The sequence below is a fragment of the Balearica regulorum genome, chromosome 3 (genome assembly GCF_011004875.1).
Source record: "Balearica regulorum gibbericeps isolate bBalReg1 chromosome 3, bBalReg1.pri, whole genome shotgun sequence".
Lineage (NCBI taxonomy): Eukaryota > Metazoa > Chordata > Aves > Gruiformes > Gruidae > Balearica > Balearica regulorum.
Genome location: NC_046186.1, coordinates 49068002 through 49086857, shown reverse-complemented (window position 1 = coordinate 49086857; position 18856 = coordinate 49068002). Strand labels below are relative to the sequence as shown.

The window sequence follows — 18856 nt, the reverse complement described above, 5'->3', positions numbered from 1 at the left end:
TTTCCCTTGGAGAAGACTGATTGCCAGCTTTTCCACTCCCTGGAATGAGGGGGGCTGTCTTAATTTATTTTCAGCACCCTCCAGGAAATGAGGCTGTTAGGTTTATTATCCTGAAGCTAGAAGGCCAGTGCAGTTTCTTTAGTAGGTGTAGGGGCACAGTTATTAATTTACTGCGCTTTTTCCAAAGGGTTAAGCCTTGGAGCAAGTCTGTTATTCCCACTAATTACCTGATGCCCCGATGTCTCTTTGGACAAAACCTGCCAGCTCAAATCACGACCTGCCAAGTACAAGCAAAGACCTTATGTAGGCAGCAACCTTCAGTTAGCGCTAGTAAAAGATAAATCCTAAGAGCTGTGTGGAAATGTGTCTATGTCCATGTGCCCATGGTTGTGTCTGTATGATATCAGGCACAGCGGTGGTATCGGTTAAGGGCAGTGAGTGCACAAGTGGTTAAGAAGGCTGGTTTACAGCAACATGCCAGTCTCCTACAAGACAAAAAGAAAATACAGGTAATGTTACACAAGAGAAAGGTACATTTCTTTCTCTGATCTCTTTAGTGCTTACAAGATTTAGATAACGTGCTTATCATGAAGTAAATGGAGATATTTTGCAAGTTTTACTTGGTGTGGTAACAACTATTACCCTTTATACCTTTGTAAATACCCTGAAGTTCGCAAGAGTAAGGGCATAAATAAAGCGAACAAACACGGCCTGACTCCAAATACCTCTTGGCTTTTCACATACATCTCTAATTAAATGATGAGGATGATTTTTTGTGAGGTTGTAATAAAATAAAATTATTTAAATAAATATCTGAACAAAATAATCATATGGCCAGAATAAATTACCATCATATTTTTAATTACTGAAGTAAGTTTTGTTAGGAGGGAATGAATAATATTAAAAGATTTAATTAGTGAATTCAGAGAGGGGTTATTTACAGCACTAACATCAACAACATAACATCTAACATAATTAGAGATCAAAAAAAGCCCACTACAACACTAACATTTAACATAATTAGAGATCAAGGAAAGTCTACCAGGCAAGCAAGACCCTTCTTGCAGAAGAAGATGTGGTCTCCCAGTCTTTAATTCTTGCTTTTCTCTCCTTTAAGTTGCTTTCCCAAGTACTTTTATTTCCTCCAGAATATTTAACCATGGATAATTAAATAATTTTTGTAAGGGATCAAATAACCTGCAGCAGTAGCCTGTTGTTTCTACAGAAGCTGGACGTCAGAAATGGCTGCGGAGTCGTGACTTCACAATACCAGTACATATGAGGGGAACGGGGCAAGGGGAAACAGGACGTGACACCGTTATTTAGCACAAAAGCTGATTTAAAATTTTTTCCCAAGATGTATGAAGGGTCCTTCTGACCTGGGTAATTTCAGCAGAGCTTTGGACTAGTAGGTCTATAAAGTTATAGGGCAGAGGCCTTGTTCTACCTTGGCCACGTCCTGTGCCTTTTGACGACTCTCAGGCATGTGCAGGGTTTAGAACAGGAATGCCTCCAGGAGGTAAAAATTAATTAGATTAATTGGATTAAATTAATTAGAGGAAAGTTCATGAAGAAATTTTTTTTGCGGAATTTTTTTCCACCCAAATGTGTCATACTTCCACAATTTCTTTGACTTGCTCCATGTTTCCTGGCTGTGCTGAGGAACCTGTTCTAGTCAGTGAAAAGAATGCCACCTCCACTTAGACTGAAGGCAAAGGAAGAATATCTAATAAAAATGTTCAGAAGATAAATTGATTTTCACAAAATTTGCCTCCATTTCTCCTTCCCCTCATTGTCTGTCAGAATTCAAAACCCTATGGATAGAAAAATTGAAAAAAAAAAAAGCTTGCAAAAATTTCATAAACATTTCCAGGTGAAGAAAAATGTTCAACTTATTCTATCTATTGGATCTTTGAAATTTCTGTTCCTTTGAAATTCCTGCACACTCCTCCAGCAGAAGGAAATAAAATACATAAAAGACATTCATTGCCATTGTTGTAACTTGAGAAACTTAAAATTCATCTCCAAAAGTGACTATTTAATCAGTAAACCAGCTAGGGCTTCTGTACCAGCTACATGCTACATCAGAATCTGTGTCTTTATAACTTTTGGTAGTAGGATTTAAAATCAGTTATTAAAAGCTTTTATTATCAAAAACTCACATGCTGGAACAGGGGAATTACATGCCCTCATTTTTGTCCAGGTTTCTGTGGGCTCCAAAGGGCTCTGCCCTTGGTCCCCTTCCCTCCTCCCTCTGGAGAGGGCACCTTCTCTCTGGGGAAGCTTGTCTGTAAACCAAAGCCCAACTGCTTGCGCTGATGACTCAAATCCACCCATATGCTCCCTTCTGTCCAAGCCCAAAGCTCAGCCTGCTTCTCTCTGAATGTCTCGCCATCGGCTCAAGCTCAGTATGGCTCACCGGAACTCTTAATCTGCCTTCTGAGCTCTCTTTGCTGCTGCTTTTTCCAGTCACTGTGGCTAACATCACTGGCCCGTCTGCCGCTTGGGCCTTGAACTTGTCAGCACATTCAGACTGGGACTCTCTCCACCTCGGCTTCTCATATCAAGGCTCTGTGTAAATCCTGATACATAAAACTTCAAAGCTATGACCTCATACTTCCATGCAGCTAAAATTACCAGTCCAGCTTTCATCCTTTTGCCTTTCTGTTCCCACAAGATGCTTCTCCCTGGTCTTGACAGAGCGCATTTCCCGCTCTTTCCTCTGTGCCCACAGCTGTAAGAGGGTTTCCTCTCTCCTTGCATCTTCCCACCAGCTCCCTCGTTATCAAACACAACATAATTCTCCTCCATGCAGACTGCAGCCCCACTGCCGTCTCTGATAACCCATGGCACCAGCTGTCATCGCACATTCACAAACCTTTCACACCAGTAACGTCCTCTTCCTATACTGCCCTTCCAGCCTGGGAGGGGCTCTGTGTAAAATATACAGCATTCTGCCATTGTGCACCTTCAGAATTTCCCCGGGAGCTTTCCTTTTTCCCACTGTCTGCAAAAACCAGGTTGCTGGCTCACTGCAAGTGTTACATATACAATGACCAGTAACCTCGCATTATTTTCCTCGACATCCATGAATGTAGCTACCTGTTTTGTGTTTTCTACTTTGATCGTAAACCTTAGATCATAAATGCATCAAGTATCTTTACCACATGGGCATGTGTAGAATAGGGCACAGTGAAGCCCTGGTCCACATCTGAATTGCACAGACACTGCAGTACCAGAACTATAGACATTTCACATTCAGCTACACAAATGTTGGGAATGCATCATTCAATTACTGGACTAGGTTTAATTCATACTCCTTTAGAGGAGAGGCTAAAGTTATCCTTGAATGTTAAAAAAAAAAAAAAAAAAATTGGATTCTTTACAAATATAGTTACTTAGTGTCTACCAAAATTTGGTGCCTTTCTACAAAGGCACTTCTGGAACTGAAATTTTTTTCTTTCTTCTTAATTTGTCTCCATTGTGGAATCGTAGTGGCAATATTTTAAATGAATTGTTATATAGGGTGGCTGGAGCACTACTGTGTGTGATAACCTAGCACACTGTGCTATGTAGTTTGCATTTCAGATTCGGTGGTCACTGAATTGCATACAGTTTTCTTTCTTTCTTTTCCCTTGTATTGAGAGGTTCTTCTCAAAGGCATGTGCAAGTCTCACTTGGAATCACATTTCTGATGCTCTGACTCTAAAGTTTATTTTTTCTGCAGGGATCTATAATTTCTATAGTGTTATAACCCAAACCAAATGTTTTCTGAGGCACAATAGAAAGCTCTATTGCTAAGCCATTTGAACACATGTATTCGAAATGTATTAAACATGGCTAGATGATGACTGCAGAAAAAGATATTTCTAGATGTGGAGTCTTTTAAAAGGAGCTAAAACTATTTTCCTTTCCAAGGAAAATATATCAGTTTCCCTATGTTTACTGTATTTCAAATTCTGTCAACAAGTCATAAGCCGTTAACAGGAAGCTTCCTTCTGTTTTGCTCACTGCCAAGATTAGGGGTGACACTCCTACTCTTGAAATCAGTGATAAAACTTCCTTTGACTTCAATAGGGAGAAGATTTCATCCAAAGCAAGAAAATTATTATCCTTACATTTTCAGAACTGAAAAGAATAAAAAGCCTCCCTACAGTTCAGATGTATCTCCATTTTTAGCTACTGATATGTAAGAATTATTTATATTGTCATCCTTTTCAATATAAAGGTTATCTTAGTTGGTTCTGATGCCTGAAGACAGGAATTAGCTTATAAAGTATTTTTGCAGCGTACAACAACAAAGAGTAGTTCAGAAAGGCAAAAGCAAACACATAAAAACAAGCACTTCTCTTTCTATTTTATTAATAGGGATTGCTATCTTTCCACACAAAAGAATTAATACCATTCCATTAGACAGAAAATGATGCTTATAAGATAGTTCTTTTTGCAGAGTGATGTTTGGTGGGAGGAGATGAAGAGTTGATTCAAAGATTGGTGAAATAGGTGGGGAAAAACTAGATAGAAAACTTCTATTGATTGTGTTGGGCTTTCTCCCCTGTTAAATACTGTGTAGCAAGAAAATTTTAAACCCTTCTAACTTTTCTGCAAGAGCCTTCTTAAGAAGAACAGCAAAGTACACGACCCATGGAGTCCCAGCTGAACTGTCTAAGATTAGGATACATTTCCAGAAATGCTGAAGTAAGTAGCACCTAGGTGTCAGGAACACAGTGATCTGGTGCATAAGTAGACCGTACCTAACCTTGCAACACTGGAGGTCTCCCTGATAACTTACTTATGTTAGCTACTTCATAATTCAGCTCAAAAAACAAGCAACTCTTCAATTATCCATAACAGTACACAATTTTTGTAATTAATATGTACAGTAGATTAACAGAATTTAGGAATCAAAGATTCACTGAAAATCAACAGGACTTAGGCTCTTGAATTAGTGCTTCCAAAACAGAAATTCAGCAGGGCAGTCACTTTCAGAGTCACTTTCCTTGGAAACTCGAGTTGCGCACCTCAGCACATGTTCATGACAGTGAAAGACTGAGGTTCTGCTGACACCTGTTGATAAATGTCTGAACAGCAGAACTGGTGTTCTACAATTGGGTAAATGTGAAGTATAAACATATAAAAGAAAACAGAAGTAAAGGTACAGACCTGCCTTCTTTTTATAGCAAAAAAGCTTCCAGTCATTGCTAAATCATAATGTTGGTGTGAGGTTGGGGAAAGGACGAAAAGGAAAGGTAAACCCAAAATTTGTTGCTAGATTTTTTTGTCAGATCTTCCCTGACAAGGACAATGAGGTCACTTCCTACTGAGTCAATGCACTACTTGCAATGAGTCATTGTGGAGGTGCTGACTAAGCTGAAAGAAATTTGCTAATGACTGGATGATCAGCAGAAGTATAATTAATATCAGCAGAGACCAGTATGTGTCTTTCAAATGATCAGATTCATGCTAACATGGGAGTGTGATAAAATGATAAAGACTACCAAGAGATTTTTCAAACTCTTTTTTCAAATACAGGAAGAGAAATTTTTGCTTACCCAGCAGTTTCTCCTCAAAACTCAGCGAATATCATATCTGAACTCTGCTAGGGTTGGTTAGGCCCTAGAAAATGTAAAATTTGAATAGAATTCGACTTGCTGCTACAACAGCAAACAATGAAGATGATAGGCTTCAAATTTTCAATTACAATACAGTCCTATCATTAATCACTTTGAATGTTGTGTTAAATGAACATAGTGACAAAGGGAGAGCATTGCTACACCTTTCGTAATAAGTATTTCTGTTAACAGACTGCACACTGCACTCCCTTTCATTTGTACAGGGGTGCATGGTCCCTAGTAAGAAAAACATGTTTTGGGCAGTGTTTTCAACACTATGTAACCTGTATTTAACTGCTTTTCTGATAAGAAAAGCTCAGACAGTGTAGATGTGCTGCTTTTGCTGTTGTTCACATGCGATCCTTCTCCCCTTCCCCCAAATAAACAAAGGAGAAATTTACAGTAAAAATAAAATTCACTTTCTGTCCCTGGTGTTCACCTTTGAAAGAAAATTACCGCTTGTAAAATACAGGCCCGAAGATCTTATCTTGGACAACCATGCACTTGGGCTTCTTTGTATATTCCCGCCTTCTCTGTATCCAGGATGAATGGGAAGGTATTGTAATGGATAATTACTGTGATTACTGGATGCTGGCCAGCCCATTCAGGAATTGCCGTGCCCTGGACTGAAAGGGTTGCTGAAGCCTGGAAGAGACTGGGCGCCGCTCTGTGTCAGCTTCACAGCGGTGTGCGGCCAGGCAGCCCTCTCCCGGCAGGTCAGACCTCGGCATGGGCGTAATGCTCATCGGCCCAAAACTTCTAGTACACCTCAGCTTGGCTGCCCTTACAGCATGAACCCCATCTACGGAAAGGTTGTGGAAATGCCCGGGAGATTTGGAATGTGCAGCTGCTCAGTCAAAGGTACTTGCAAGTCTGATCGAGGTGCTAAACATTTAGAAATTCTGGACAAATGTAAAATACATCCATCCCGGACAACATCTTCAGGCTGAAAAAGACGACATTTTCTTCAGGCAAAGCGCAGCTCTGAATCAGATGCAAGGCCTCTGCTGTGTATGAAGTGAATCTGCAGTTGAGACTACTCAAAACTCTTGGACGTACAGTGCACATACGGCATGTTTGTGTAGTGCACAGCCAAGCTGAATGCTTTACAGAGGTATTGAGCTAATTCTCCGTATGATACCAGTTCATGTACCTCTGTACTTCTGTCCGGGAAGCTCTAGACAGAAACGTGGCAGCCTTTGCTTGCCAGCACTTACCTGAGCAAGTTGCTCAATTAGTTTTTCTCAGCATTGGGCATGTCAAGGCATTGCCATTAACCACCTTGCTGGTTGCAAGTTCTTGAGCGCTATGACAGAAGGTGTAGTTGGCAGCTGTGCTCAGGCCTGGCAAAGGGAAATTAATCAAGAAACAAGGTAAGAAGTAAAAATGACCAAAAGAGAGGGGACAAGAGACAAGAAGCCACGTAGGTGTTGTTTAGGATGTAAATGAAGCTGATGAACGCAGTTATGTCACTTAGTAACAGTGATCATTATGGGGTTGGCTTATTTCCTCACATGCACACAACCCTCAATCTCTCCACAGGATGCCCAATTAGAGATGGTAACTCTTTTCATTAAGAGTAAGCAATCAAGGCACATTTCTGAGCTGGTAACTATAAACGTTTAATGCCATTTCTGAAATGTTTTAGATTATTGCCATTCCAGGTGGTTACTTTATTTGCAACTGTGAACACTCTTTGGGTTGATCAAACCTTTAACCACCATGGCGTGCAGATCTCCTGATCTCCAGCTGGTGCCACACACCACACGTGCACATGAGTTTATTCCAGAGAAGCTGACATGATGTCCTCCCTAGGCTGACAGGACGAATTGGTGAGGGCTGCTGCCAGCAACTCTGAAGCAACAATTGTTGGGAAAAAAAGTAGTTCAGCCACGTTGCTAGCCAAAGGACACCCCGCCCTCTGCACGTTTCCAGTATTTTTGTGATACAAGGGCCCACTAGGTCACTACCTAGAAGGAAAAATGCTTCTAAGTGTTCTGACCAAGGAAACCCTATTGTAAAATAAACTCTTGGCTGATGAGCCTGAGGTTGCCCACCTGAGACACCCCTAGTGGGTGCACTTTCATCCAGAGCGGCTGCACAGGCCAGAGCCCGCACTGGCATGGGACCGGAGCCCCTGGCACCAGGGGTGAGCTGTGCTCACTGGGACTCGTTGGCCTACTTGGCCTTCGCTTTTAGGGTGAAGGGGAGTCTCGGGCAGCTTGCGGCATGGCACATTTGATGGAAACGTGCGAAAGGTTTGTGTGGGCCCGGGCTCAAGCTGCCCCGAGCCCCCACCTGTGAAACAGCCGCTGTTTTCCAGGCAGCGCTGAGGGGACCTCTCTGGGTCTGGTCTGAGCCTCCACTCACAGTCTGTGTCAAGGTGGGGGAGTTGAGAGGAAAAAAAAAAAAGAATAAAAACCCACTTTTTTTTTTTAACGTTTACTATAAGGAGGACGAAACCCGTTGGCAAGGTGGTGAGGCGACCAAAAATTCCCCCGCCGTAGCAGGGTGCGCCAGTAAAGGCGAGCAGAGAGCAAAGGCGACACGGACCCCTGCGGCCTGCGGCCTACCCCCTCACCCGCCCCGCCCCGGCCCCGCCTGCGCCGCTCGCTGCGGCCTGCCGGTGCTTGTGCGGCGGCTCCCCGCAGGGGGCGCTGTGAGACTCGGCCCGCCGCCGGCGGCCTTCTCTTGGCTGGGGCGGGCGGTGGCTCGTCGGCAGGGGGCGGGTCGTATGGCGGCGCCGTTCCGCTTGGGCCGCGCCGCACGCCTGCTGCCGGCGGCCGCTATCGCTCGACTCCCAGCCATAGCTCTGCGGCCGCCTCCGTGCTTCGCTTCATCTTCTTCCTCCTTCTCTTCTTCTTCTCGCCTCTCTCCATTGCCCGCCATGCAGGCGTTCCAGTACCCCGAGGTGTACCGCGACGAGACTGCCGTGAGTACGGCACTCGCCCCGTGGCAGCTCGCCGGCGTGTGGCGGCCGCCGGGCCCGGCCTCAGGGGCAGTCTGTCTCGCCAGCCCTCTCGGTGCTCCGGGGGGCCGCCTCGGGAGTGGGGGGTTAGTGCTTTCTGGGCTTTCAGGGCTTCGTTCGGCTTCGGCCGTTGAAAATCCAGCGTGCTCCGTTTAAAGGGTCTGGGTTTTTTAACGTCTGTGGGCCGTGGCGGCTGCTGGGGGCTTGTTAAAAGCCAAATTTGTGGCTGTTGTGCCGGTGCCTCCGGGCTGTTGCGCCGGAAGCCGGCCCGGGGCCGCGGGGTGGCCGGGGGCGAGCGGGTATCGCGGCCGCGCAAATCCTGGAGCTTCTGGTACCGCGGCGTGTTTCAGGGAAATCCAGGCCTCCCCCTGGGCTGGGGTAGCGCACAGAGGAACAACTGGTCTATTTTTATGTGACGGCACATCTGTAAAATAGTTCACCTCCTTGTGTTGCGACCGTAACTTGATACGCAGGGGTTACGGTGGAAGTTTGGCTTCAAACGGGTTCAGTTTTCTTCTCCTTCTGTAAAGGGCTGTGCTTTAGGTGCCAGCCCAGGTATTATTTACAGAACTAACGTTATTTTTAAGCCAAAATGTTTGCCGACATGAGCCAACACTGGAAAAACTTAGGTATTTACTTTCATAGTTGAGTGAAAGGCTGAGCTGTGCAACTCCCAACAGCAGATACCTAGCCTGGAAGAAGGAAGTAGGTACATGCAGCCACGTGGGTTAGTCTTTTGTGTTTGGGTTTTTTTATTTTAAATTTTTATATGTACTTTACTCACACATTTGCAAGCAGCAATAGTAGGGAGGGCTAAACGGGAGACAGTGGCATAACCAGAAACTACGTTTTGGGGGCAGCTAGTAATTGGCTTTTGTGATTTGACTTGAACACCTGGATTTGGAGTAGGTTTTGCGTTGTTTGTTTTTTGAGGGGTTTTGGTGTGTTGAGGTTTTTTATTACTTTACCACTCTGTCTTGTGGAAGGAATTTATGTTCATGTTCTGTATTTTGCTGGTGCTCTGGTTTTTTTTCTGAGGACAACTCTGCTGCCTTGGTGCCATCACCAAAGAATGGTAATATTAGCAACTCACCTGGGAGCAAAGTGTTGCTTTTCTCTTCCTTTGCTTCTTAGTACTGTATGGTTTTGTGAAATTCCAAATACCCTTCATCCTGATGACTATTATTTCTTAATGAATAGAGTTTTCTTGTGTGCATGTCTTTTTTAAAGTATTGTCTTTTTATAAATCAGGTGTTGGATTACCATGGGCGTAAAATAAGCGACCCATACTGTTGGCTTGAAGATCCTGACAGTGAACAGACGAAGGTAACCTTTCTTTCTACAGGAATGGATGTTTTGACATGGTTCTCTTTTTATAGACTAGGTGCATGGGTACTCTGTTTTTGAAGGACCTGCCAATACTTTTTGAAAACTTACATAGTGAATGTAGGTGTACTTCATGTGATATTTTATAGCACCAACAGCAATGCCATTATTTTGTACCTTTGTGTTAATGGGGGAAAGACTGGAACGCTTGGTTTAACCTAGATCACAGAATTTGGAAAATTAATGCCTTGTTTATCTTGCACCCATTTTTCTTAGATGATTCGAATGCTTATGGTAGTGTCACACTGAAGAGAAACACTGATTTTGGAGTGCTTTATGCACTGTCCTAAGTACATCTAAAATTGCTATGATAAAATAGTTAGAAAAGGGTAGAAAGAAAACTCCTTTGGCTTGCTTTCTTTGTACAAAGTGTGTGAATACATCTGGAGGGTTTTTTGGCCTCTTTAAAAAAAAACAAAACAAAACAAAAACCATTTTCCTCCTGAAGTTAGGCTTTGTTAGTAGCTTTTATTACAGATTGCAGATATTGCAGTGTTTTCAGCCTGCAGCCTGGTATAGCTAGACTGTGCTGTTAGAACTGGTCTTTTGCTGAGAGAGAATCGTGAAAAATAGTAACTATGCCGGTGAGCCAATTCCTCTGATATTCCTGGCATAGGGAGTTGCAGAGGTGATGGCCAGAAAGTGGTATGTGGCAGTGTGGAGGAGGTTTACTCTGTACTGGCTAATAACTTTGTGATAACTGTAGTTCCAGATCTAAACCACTGGCATCTATCTAGTACATGTGATTGTGTTGGAAAGATGATGGAGGGCAGGATGTCCATTTAAAAATATCCTGTAGGGTGGCTTTCCACTAGTGAGATTCCTTCTAGGTTCTCTCATGTGTGTGCTTACGTAATACATCTTGATGAGCTAGAGATTGGTTGAATAGAACTTACTGTAACTGTCAAGAGCAAGATAAAATGTGTACAGTTAGGATCCTGTTCCCTACTTACAAATCTATTGACATATGCAAAGACTCATGTGGATTAAAAAGGTTCATTTGGGATCAGGTTTTAGTGAAAAACTCTGCCATGGACACTAACATCGAAAATTAGATATTTACTAAGTTGGGAGTATTTTGATTTTTTTATTCTGGCATCCTTAAGAAACAGTACATATAGGATAGTTTTGTGCCAGATTCAGAGGGATATATGTGTGGGGAGGTATGGTTATGTCTTTCTTTTTATAGAGGCCTTACAAATACCTATTAAAGTGGTTTTCAGGATCCTGCGGAAGAGTTGGGATTGAGAAAATGCCAAGACCTGACTTTTTGTGTTCCTGTGTTCAATACTGTCACCACATACTGTGAACAGGTTGGGTGAGAACAGTTGGAGGAGAGTGAATCTCATTCTCCAGAAGTTGTAGTTTACATAGGAGGCAAAATAAGGAATGGGGGATTATAACATCCTCATTAAAATTCAGCAGCCCAGACATAAAGATGTCACATTAGTGGAATGAAAATACTGTTAAGTCTTATTTGCCTACACTCTAAAAAACACGTGCCTTGGCAGAATTTTGCAGTGCAGTAGTAGTATGATGCAAAGAATGGAGAGTTTCTGTGTGTATAAGTATGTGAGTATGTCATCTTTTTCCAAAGTTCCAGGAGTTACTGAACAAAGGGAATTAAAAGTATTTTCCGGTTACAACTTTCATAGAAGAAGTCCGAAATAAATAATCTTGAAGTGCTAAACTCCTTTCATCTGCTTTATCACTCACTTCTTTGTGCTCTGCAGCAGAGGTTGCTGACGGCCACTCTTTCTTGCTAACTTTTCTTAATAGTTTTATCTCCAAGTTCTTGAGACAGTTTGCAAGACTCCTGCAGAATAGCCATTCTGCACCTACCAGATCAAAGAATAACCAGACACTGGTATAGAGGCAATTGAATGACTGTAGAGGCTTCAGAGAGAATTTGGAGTTTGCTTTGTAGACTTTCAAGCCTTCAAGTCATTGACCTTGAGACCTGTGTCCTTCCTATTCTTCTTCCAAGTTGCTCGCTGTCTTTATGCACTTCTTGATATCCCAAACCTCCATTTGTTTTGAGGAAAAGTAAAAATACCCTGTGAACACCTCGAACAATAGACTACCTTTATTTTTCTACATATTAAGTACAGAACTAGAAGAAGAATTCCTTGGGCATCCGTGCTCATCTGTAGTGAAAGAGCCTCTATCCAGTTCCAGTTTACAACATGCTTGCTTGATTGAGTATGTGTAACTGAAAATTCTGGCTTAAAACAAGAGTGAAGACTTGATGTCATTGATTTATTAAATTAGGAATCTTTTCTCACACACAAACAGCCAAAATTATTTGGTGTGTGCTGTCAAATAGATACGCAAATATGTTTGAATTCTACTTTTCTAGACATAGCAGAAATAGTCATGTCAAGCATTGATGGGGTCACAGAAAATGAGTGGATAGGTCTCACTTTGTTTCTGTCTTGTTGTCAGTGAAACATCAAGTTTACTATTTTTTGAAGCATGGAGAAAGAAGCACAGGCAAGCGAGATTGGTTTTAATTCTGGAATTTTCATGGTAGTTTCACCTGATGTCCACTGTAGGGTTAACAGGACCTGGACTGAAAGAAATTGCCCACAACAGCTATGAGTATAAAGAATCATACTAATTATTGCTGTGGCTACTCCAAATGATCTGGTGGGCTCTGATAGATAGCAGCTTACAAACAATTGAACATAGAAGAGTGGGATTTTTTTTAATTCTCTTAATCGGGTATTTTTGCAGTGAGAATAGTGTGCAGATGGTTCTGTACCTGATCTATTGTAGTTTGCAGATTTCCATTAAGTCAGGTAGTTCTGTGGTTTCTCTCTGCCTTCCCTCCCATTCTTGCACTGATCTGAATGCTTTTGTCCCTCCCTTGCATGGGTATAGCCATCACAAGGTGATGTTCTGGGAGAGAAGGCTTTGGTGGGTTAGTTTTCTATTGGCACGTGTACTTAATCTAGGTTGCCCCAAGGGCACATGATAGTTGGATCTAAGATGGTTCAAGAATGGGATCTTTCCTTTTCTAGCAGCCCACAGCCTACTTTTAATTAGGTGAAAGTCAAATAGGTCTTGAAATTTTTCAGCCGGGTCACCAAAATGATCTTATTCCATATGCAGTGTATACATCTGCTATAAAAAGGAGGTTACTGAAATCTGCAGGTGGCTAAGCAGGACTGTTTCTTGTCAGATGTGCAGTCTTGGAGCTGATTAAGCCAATCATCAAGCCGCATCCTCAATCTCTTGTGGAAAATCTGTTGTTCAAGAAGTACGCGCTTCCATGTTCATAATCTGTGTGCTTCACTATATCACTTTTTTCTCTTTGTGTGCTTGGTCAGAGGGGTCATGTGCAGCTATAAGCAAACAAAACTCTGTTCTCCAGATAAATAAATAAAAACTGAGCCCCTGGTGAGGTGGGGAAGTGTGGAATGTGGCTTCATGCTCTGCTACTGTTTAGCCATTGGCCTTTAAGATAGACTGAGGAAGCATCCCTGGATTAGGTGAAATGTTGTGCTATGCTTGTGTCCTGGTTCTGGCTAGGGTAGAGTTAATTTTCATAAGGAGCCAGGGCAGGTGAGCCGAGCTGGGCAGGGGGCTATTGCGTACTATGTGACATCATGCTCCCATAAAAGGGGGCCGGTGGGGGGGGGGGGGGGGTGGCGCGGATTCGGCGTGGCTCCGGGACAGGCTGAGTGCGGGCTGAGCGAGCAGTTGGTCGGTCATCGGGTTTGTAAGGTGCCTAGTGTTATCACCCGTTGTGAACACTCCGTTATCAGTACTGTTGTTGTTGTTTCCCTCTCCCTTTGCTGTCCCAGTAAACTGCCCTTATCCCAACCCACGAGGCTTTGCCTTTGTCTTCCCATTCTCCTGCCCATCCCGCCGGAGGGAGGGGGTGTTGGTGAGCGAGCGGCTGCGTGGTGCTCAGCTGCCGGCTGGGGCTAAACCACGTCAACTGGTAAAACACTTCTGGTGATGATGTAGGCCACAACTGCAAGACCACACTTTTGCTGTCATCTTGGGTTTGACTTGGTTGGACTTTTACTTCTTCTTGGTTTGTTTTTATACTTTGTGAGAAATATACTCATCTTGTAGACTACAGCAAAATCTTTTGCAACTATATGTCAGTCATATACAGTACCTTAACTCGCTGACAGTGTAGGCAGTAATGGGTAGCTTGTTTATGACATGAGGGATGGAGAAAGGATGAAAGAGCAGGGCTTGTAAAGCATATACAGCTGAGTTGTGGTATTATGAACAGGTGTGTGTTTGGATTAAGACTAGAATTGAAACCCTCAAAACTACAATTAAATGGATTTGTAGTTATAATAGACCAGTGTTTCATTCACATATCTTGCTAAATTTCCAATTGCACTTTGATATTTTTCTTTGCAGAATACTAAAGTAAATGCTAAGAGGGAAGCCACAAGTCTGCTTAGTTTTATTTTGTAATACTTAAAAAAAGGTATGTGCCCTCTTGTAGGAGTTGCACTGAAGTACCTTTTACTGAGAAGATATATCTGAAGATTTTGGGGGTAACTATTACACAAACAGTAAATACTTTACAGGTTAATAACAAAGACTGGTAATGTTAAAACAGTTTCTAATGTAAGACTTCTCCTTGGAAAATATACTGTGAGTGGAAATCATTATCTTGAAAGAATAGTTTACTGGCATGGAGAAAGCTGATAGGTTGTAACAAAGCATGGTTAAAAAATTTTGTAGCATGTGTTTTTTTAGATGAAATTTAGTTATACTTTTTTTTAAAGTAACAGTTGGCCTGCTCAAGTAATGGCCAAATACTTCAGCCTCAAGTAGAACATCTCTGCTCTTAGTACAACACCTAAAAATTCTTTTCTTTTTCAAATTACCTTATTTTCTGAGATATCCAGAAGCATATGTCTGTCTTGGACCCTTCTTCTGTCCTTTCTTCTGCTAGAGAATTCTGTCCTGGTTCAAGGCTTATGATAGATTGTCAAATGCAGATTTCTATAGTTAAAATAAGAATCTTTCTTTATAGGCTCATGAAGATGTACAGAGTTACTGTTAGCCTGGGGTCCCCAGTACAAGAAAGATGTGGAGCTCTTGGAGCGAGTCCAGAGGAGGGCCACAAAGATGATCAGAGGGCTGGAGCACCTCTCCTGTGAAGACAGGCTGAGGGAACTGGGGTTGTTCAGCCTGGAGAAGAGAAGGCCCCGGGGAGATCTAATTGCGGCTTACCAGTACGTAAAGGGAGCCTACAGGAAAGCTGGAGAGGGACTTTTTACAGGGGGATATAGTGATAGGACATGGAGTAATGGCCTTAAGCTGAAGGAGGGTAGATTTAGATTAGATGTTAGAAAGAAACTCTGCACCATGAGGGTAGTGAGGCACTGGAACAGGTTGCCCAGAGAAGCTGTGGATGCCCCATCCCTGGAAGTGTTCAAGGCCAGGTTGGATGGGGCTTTGGGCAACCTGGTCTAGTGGAGGGTGCCCCTGCCCACAGCAGGGGGGTTGGAACTAGATGATCTTTGAGGTCGCTTCCAACACAAACCATTCTGTGATGCTATAGCCTGGATGGCATCTGTTTAGCTCAGCATGGTGGATCGGTTGTTTACAGTGAGAATTTCTGCTGGCGTCTGTTCTGTACTTTACCTAGAGTAGTATTTCAGTTATGTATTGGTTTTTGAACATAAGAGCGACCTTGTGCTCAAAAGTGTAATAGCAGGGAGTTTCCAAACTGGACTGGATTCTCCTCAGTGCAACTCTTTCAAAACCCTGTAATTCCTACCTCCTTCTTCAGATAGCCATGGCATTCCCTTTTACAAGTAGTCTTGTAGTCTTTTTTGCACACTGAGTGGAAACAGAAAAAATATATTAAGTTACTGTAAAAGCAAAATTACTAGTGATTCAGTTGTGAGTGTAATAGTATGTAAGCATGCTCTTGTGCAACGAATGCTTGTAAAGGAAAGTTTGTGTCTTGTCTTTAAATACCAGTAATGAAAGCAGATGTTTTAAGGTGCATTGAAGAGTGAGTAATGCACAGTTTCAGTATACCATTGCAGCAATGTTATCATTTTGGTCACGTTATTGATAGATGAAACAAAGATGTGTGCCAGTTTCTGTCCACTAAATGCAAATGAAAATTGCTTTTGCCTATTCAGTACAATGGATGGTTTTATACATGTTTTTATAAGACCTCTTTTCTCTGAAAATGTCACAGCACTTTGAGTAGTTAGTTTATTTGTGTAGCATACACTGTCTAGATCTTTGTGTATGTGGTCTTCGAAATTCATGTGTTTCCATTTAGAGAAAACAAATTCAGATACCCGTAATTCTTGGTTAGGTTTGATTAAGTTCTTTCATCATCTGATGTAAGGGGGAATGGTTATAATGGTACATGCCGTTTTGACTTGCCACTGGGATGCGCTGTGCTGCCGTGCTGGGTGTTAAATCTGTCTATGCCAGTATGATCCTCAAAGGGAGAACAGAAACAATAATTGACCTTCCCTTGGCAGTGCATTCACCTCTTTCCTTTTTCTCAGGGGATCATTTCCTGACTTGATCCTTGCTGATTCATACAGTCTGATTTTGAGTAAAGGTCCAGAAGTCATCATAGCCAGCCTTCTGTATCTGTTCCTTTTCAGTGCTGTAGTGCTTGCTGTCTTGTGTCATCGTTGAGTGGTGACTTGTGTGTAACCAGCCCACGTGTTCTTAAACTAATATGTTTCAGCACTTAGTAATGCCCTAAGAGCACTTGGCTAATTCTGCACTCATATGTTTAAAGCTTATCAGTTTCTGTATGATTTGTTAGGCATAAAAAAATACCTGGCAAGTGGTGACTGGCCATAATGTGCTTTCTCCTTTACCTGGCAAGTCCCTGAAGACACAGCTTGGCATGTAATGCGGCTCTTGGCTACACACTGCTGTGGCAGCGAGGCAAGTGAGAGGGAGTGTCTCTCTACTTACTCCATGTTCTCTCACTTCTCACCATGTGAAATACCTGTAAAAATGCTACTGAGAGAGTTTTGTGTTCTATTCTTTCCTCGTGTTTTGCCTGAAGAATTAATAAATGAGTACACATTTATAGCAATTGGTAAATGTGTGCCAGGTACTCTGTCTGTACAGCAGCTGGCTCTTCTGAATAACTGTGAAAACACAAGTTGGGGAATATGGATTGTAGCCCTGCTGTTCCTGTGGGTCATGCTCTGCGGTGAAGTGTAGTTCAGATATTATCATGTGTTGATCTGCTTGCTGTGTGACAGATTCAGGACAGGTAGGAACAATAGCCTCTTTCAAAACAACTGGGAAGAGACCCATGTAAACAAGAGATGAGTGGACGGGCTTTCAGGCTGGAGGCAAGAGGCTGGGGTCCAAGAGTGATACTGCAGCGATCATTGTGACGTCTGGCTGTGAATTACAGCCACACACTGTTTCCTGTCCTTCCTAGTCCATTGTAGAGACAGAAAAACCTGTACATCTGGTTCTTAGCAGCTGCGTTTTACCTTAAGATGCTTAGGTATTAATTTTATATTAATCTACTGTGCTATAAATAGGGATGGTGAAACACTGACAGAGCACCAGTTTTTCCATGCGTGCCATGGGAGTGGCAGAATCTAACAAACAGCTGGTTAAGTGTTTGTGACTGGGAGGTGGAGTGTTTTAAAGAAACCAGACTCCTCAGAGTTCTCAGAGATTAAGTATTCTTGCCTTTGTAACCAAGAACTGATTTGTGGACAGTACTTTGGCCTTTCCAAGAAATACTGACTGGGACTAATCCTGTGTGTTATGTTAATAGGATGAACAGATGGTGCATGTGACATTTTGTGTCATCTTCCAGCCCTTCACAGCTCCTGAAATGATAGCGCTGTCTGCAGGCAAATGGAACTCTGTTTTTTATCAGTTTCCCAGTTTATTTATCATAGAGTGTTGGAGTATTGTGTATTTGTGGTGAAGTATGGGAAGATGGTATTTCATAGGTATATACTGTAAGTTAACTTTTTTTATGCCATTTAATCATATATAAGGAGAGTTCTTAAAAGCATGAGGTTTGTTGGTTGTTGTTGTTTGTTTTTTTATAAAGGAATAGTAAGATCAGTCTTATTACCGTATTGTGGCGTAGTGCAAATAAGTGTTCGATACTCTTTGGGTGTGACACTACACAACTTAAGCGGGGGTGGGAGGAAGATGTCTATGATGCATTGCTTCAGAAAATAGTGTTTCCTGTAGAAAATATGCATTTGTGCTTGAGTTCATGTCTTTTTCTGGGGGATTGTTTTCTTTCAGGCATTTGTGGAGGCCCAGAACAAGCTTACAGTACCCTTTCTCGAGCAGTGTCCTGTCAGAGGACTGTTCAAAGAACGAATGACTGAACTCTATGATTATCCTAAGTACAGTTGCCACTTCAAGAAAGGAAAAAGGTATGTGAGGAATGTCTTTGAAGGTGGTGATGAATGTGAAGCGAGTCAAAAGCAACTACTAGTTAGGAAAACAAATTGTAAATTATATTTGTATTTATTCCTTCATAGTTGGGAAGTAGGAAAAGTAAGCCAATGTTAACATATATGATTGCATGATGCACAGCACAACATGCTTGACTGTCTCCAGTTCCCAGTCATATTATCTTCTTGCTCTTTTGTTGTCTTTCTATAGGAAGAATTGTGAGTTTATCAAAACTCAGACAAATTTGTAGAATAACTGTTGCAAAAGTAAAACTTTGAGGAGTTCCTTTCTGGGTTGGTCACTGTCACTATAGCTAAAAGCACCTCATCCTGAAAACAACACAAATTTGTCATGTGCATGTTCTAAATATTTACTAAAATACTGCTTTTATGTTGGTCGTACTTTGAGCAGCTGGTAGGATTTTTGTTTAGTCATAGCCAGTGAAAAGCAGTGGGAATTCCCTTGTGAAAAAATGACT

General features: G+C 42.3%; 1 protein-coding gene across 2 annotated transcripts in view; it reads left to right on the top strand.

Moving 5' to 3' along the window:
- The first annotated feature begins 8299 nt into the window (after positions 1-8299).
- PREP (prolyl endopeptidase) overlaps positions 8300-18856 on the top strand; it is a 114666-nt gene continuing 104109 nt past the window's right edge. The window contains exons 1-3 of one of the 2 annotated variants that reach the window (XM_075747795.1): positions 8300-8544; positions 9832-9906; positions 18223-18356. In XM_075747795.1, coding sequence (XP_075603910.1) covers positions 8347-8544; positions 9832-9906; positions 18223-18356 — 407 coding nt within the window. In that variant the 5' untranslated portion in view covers positions 8300-8346. Of the gene's footprint in view, positions 9656-9831; positions 9907-18222; positions 18357-18856 lie in introns of both variants that reach the window. The other variant, XM_075747797.1, reaches the window with a different exon arrangement.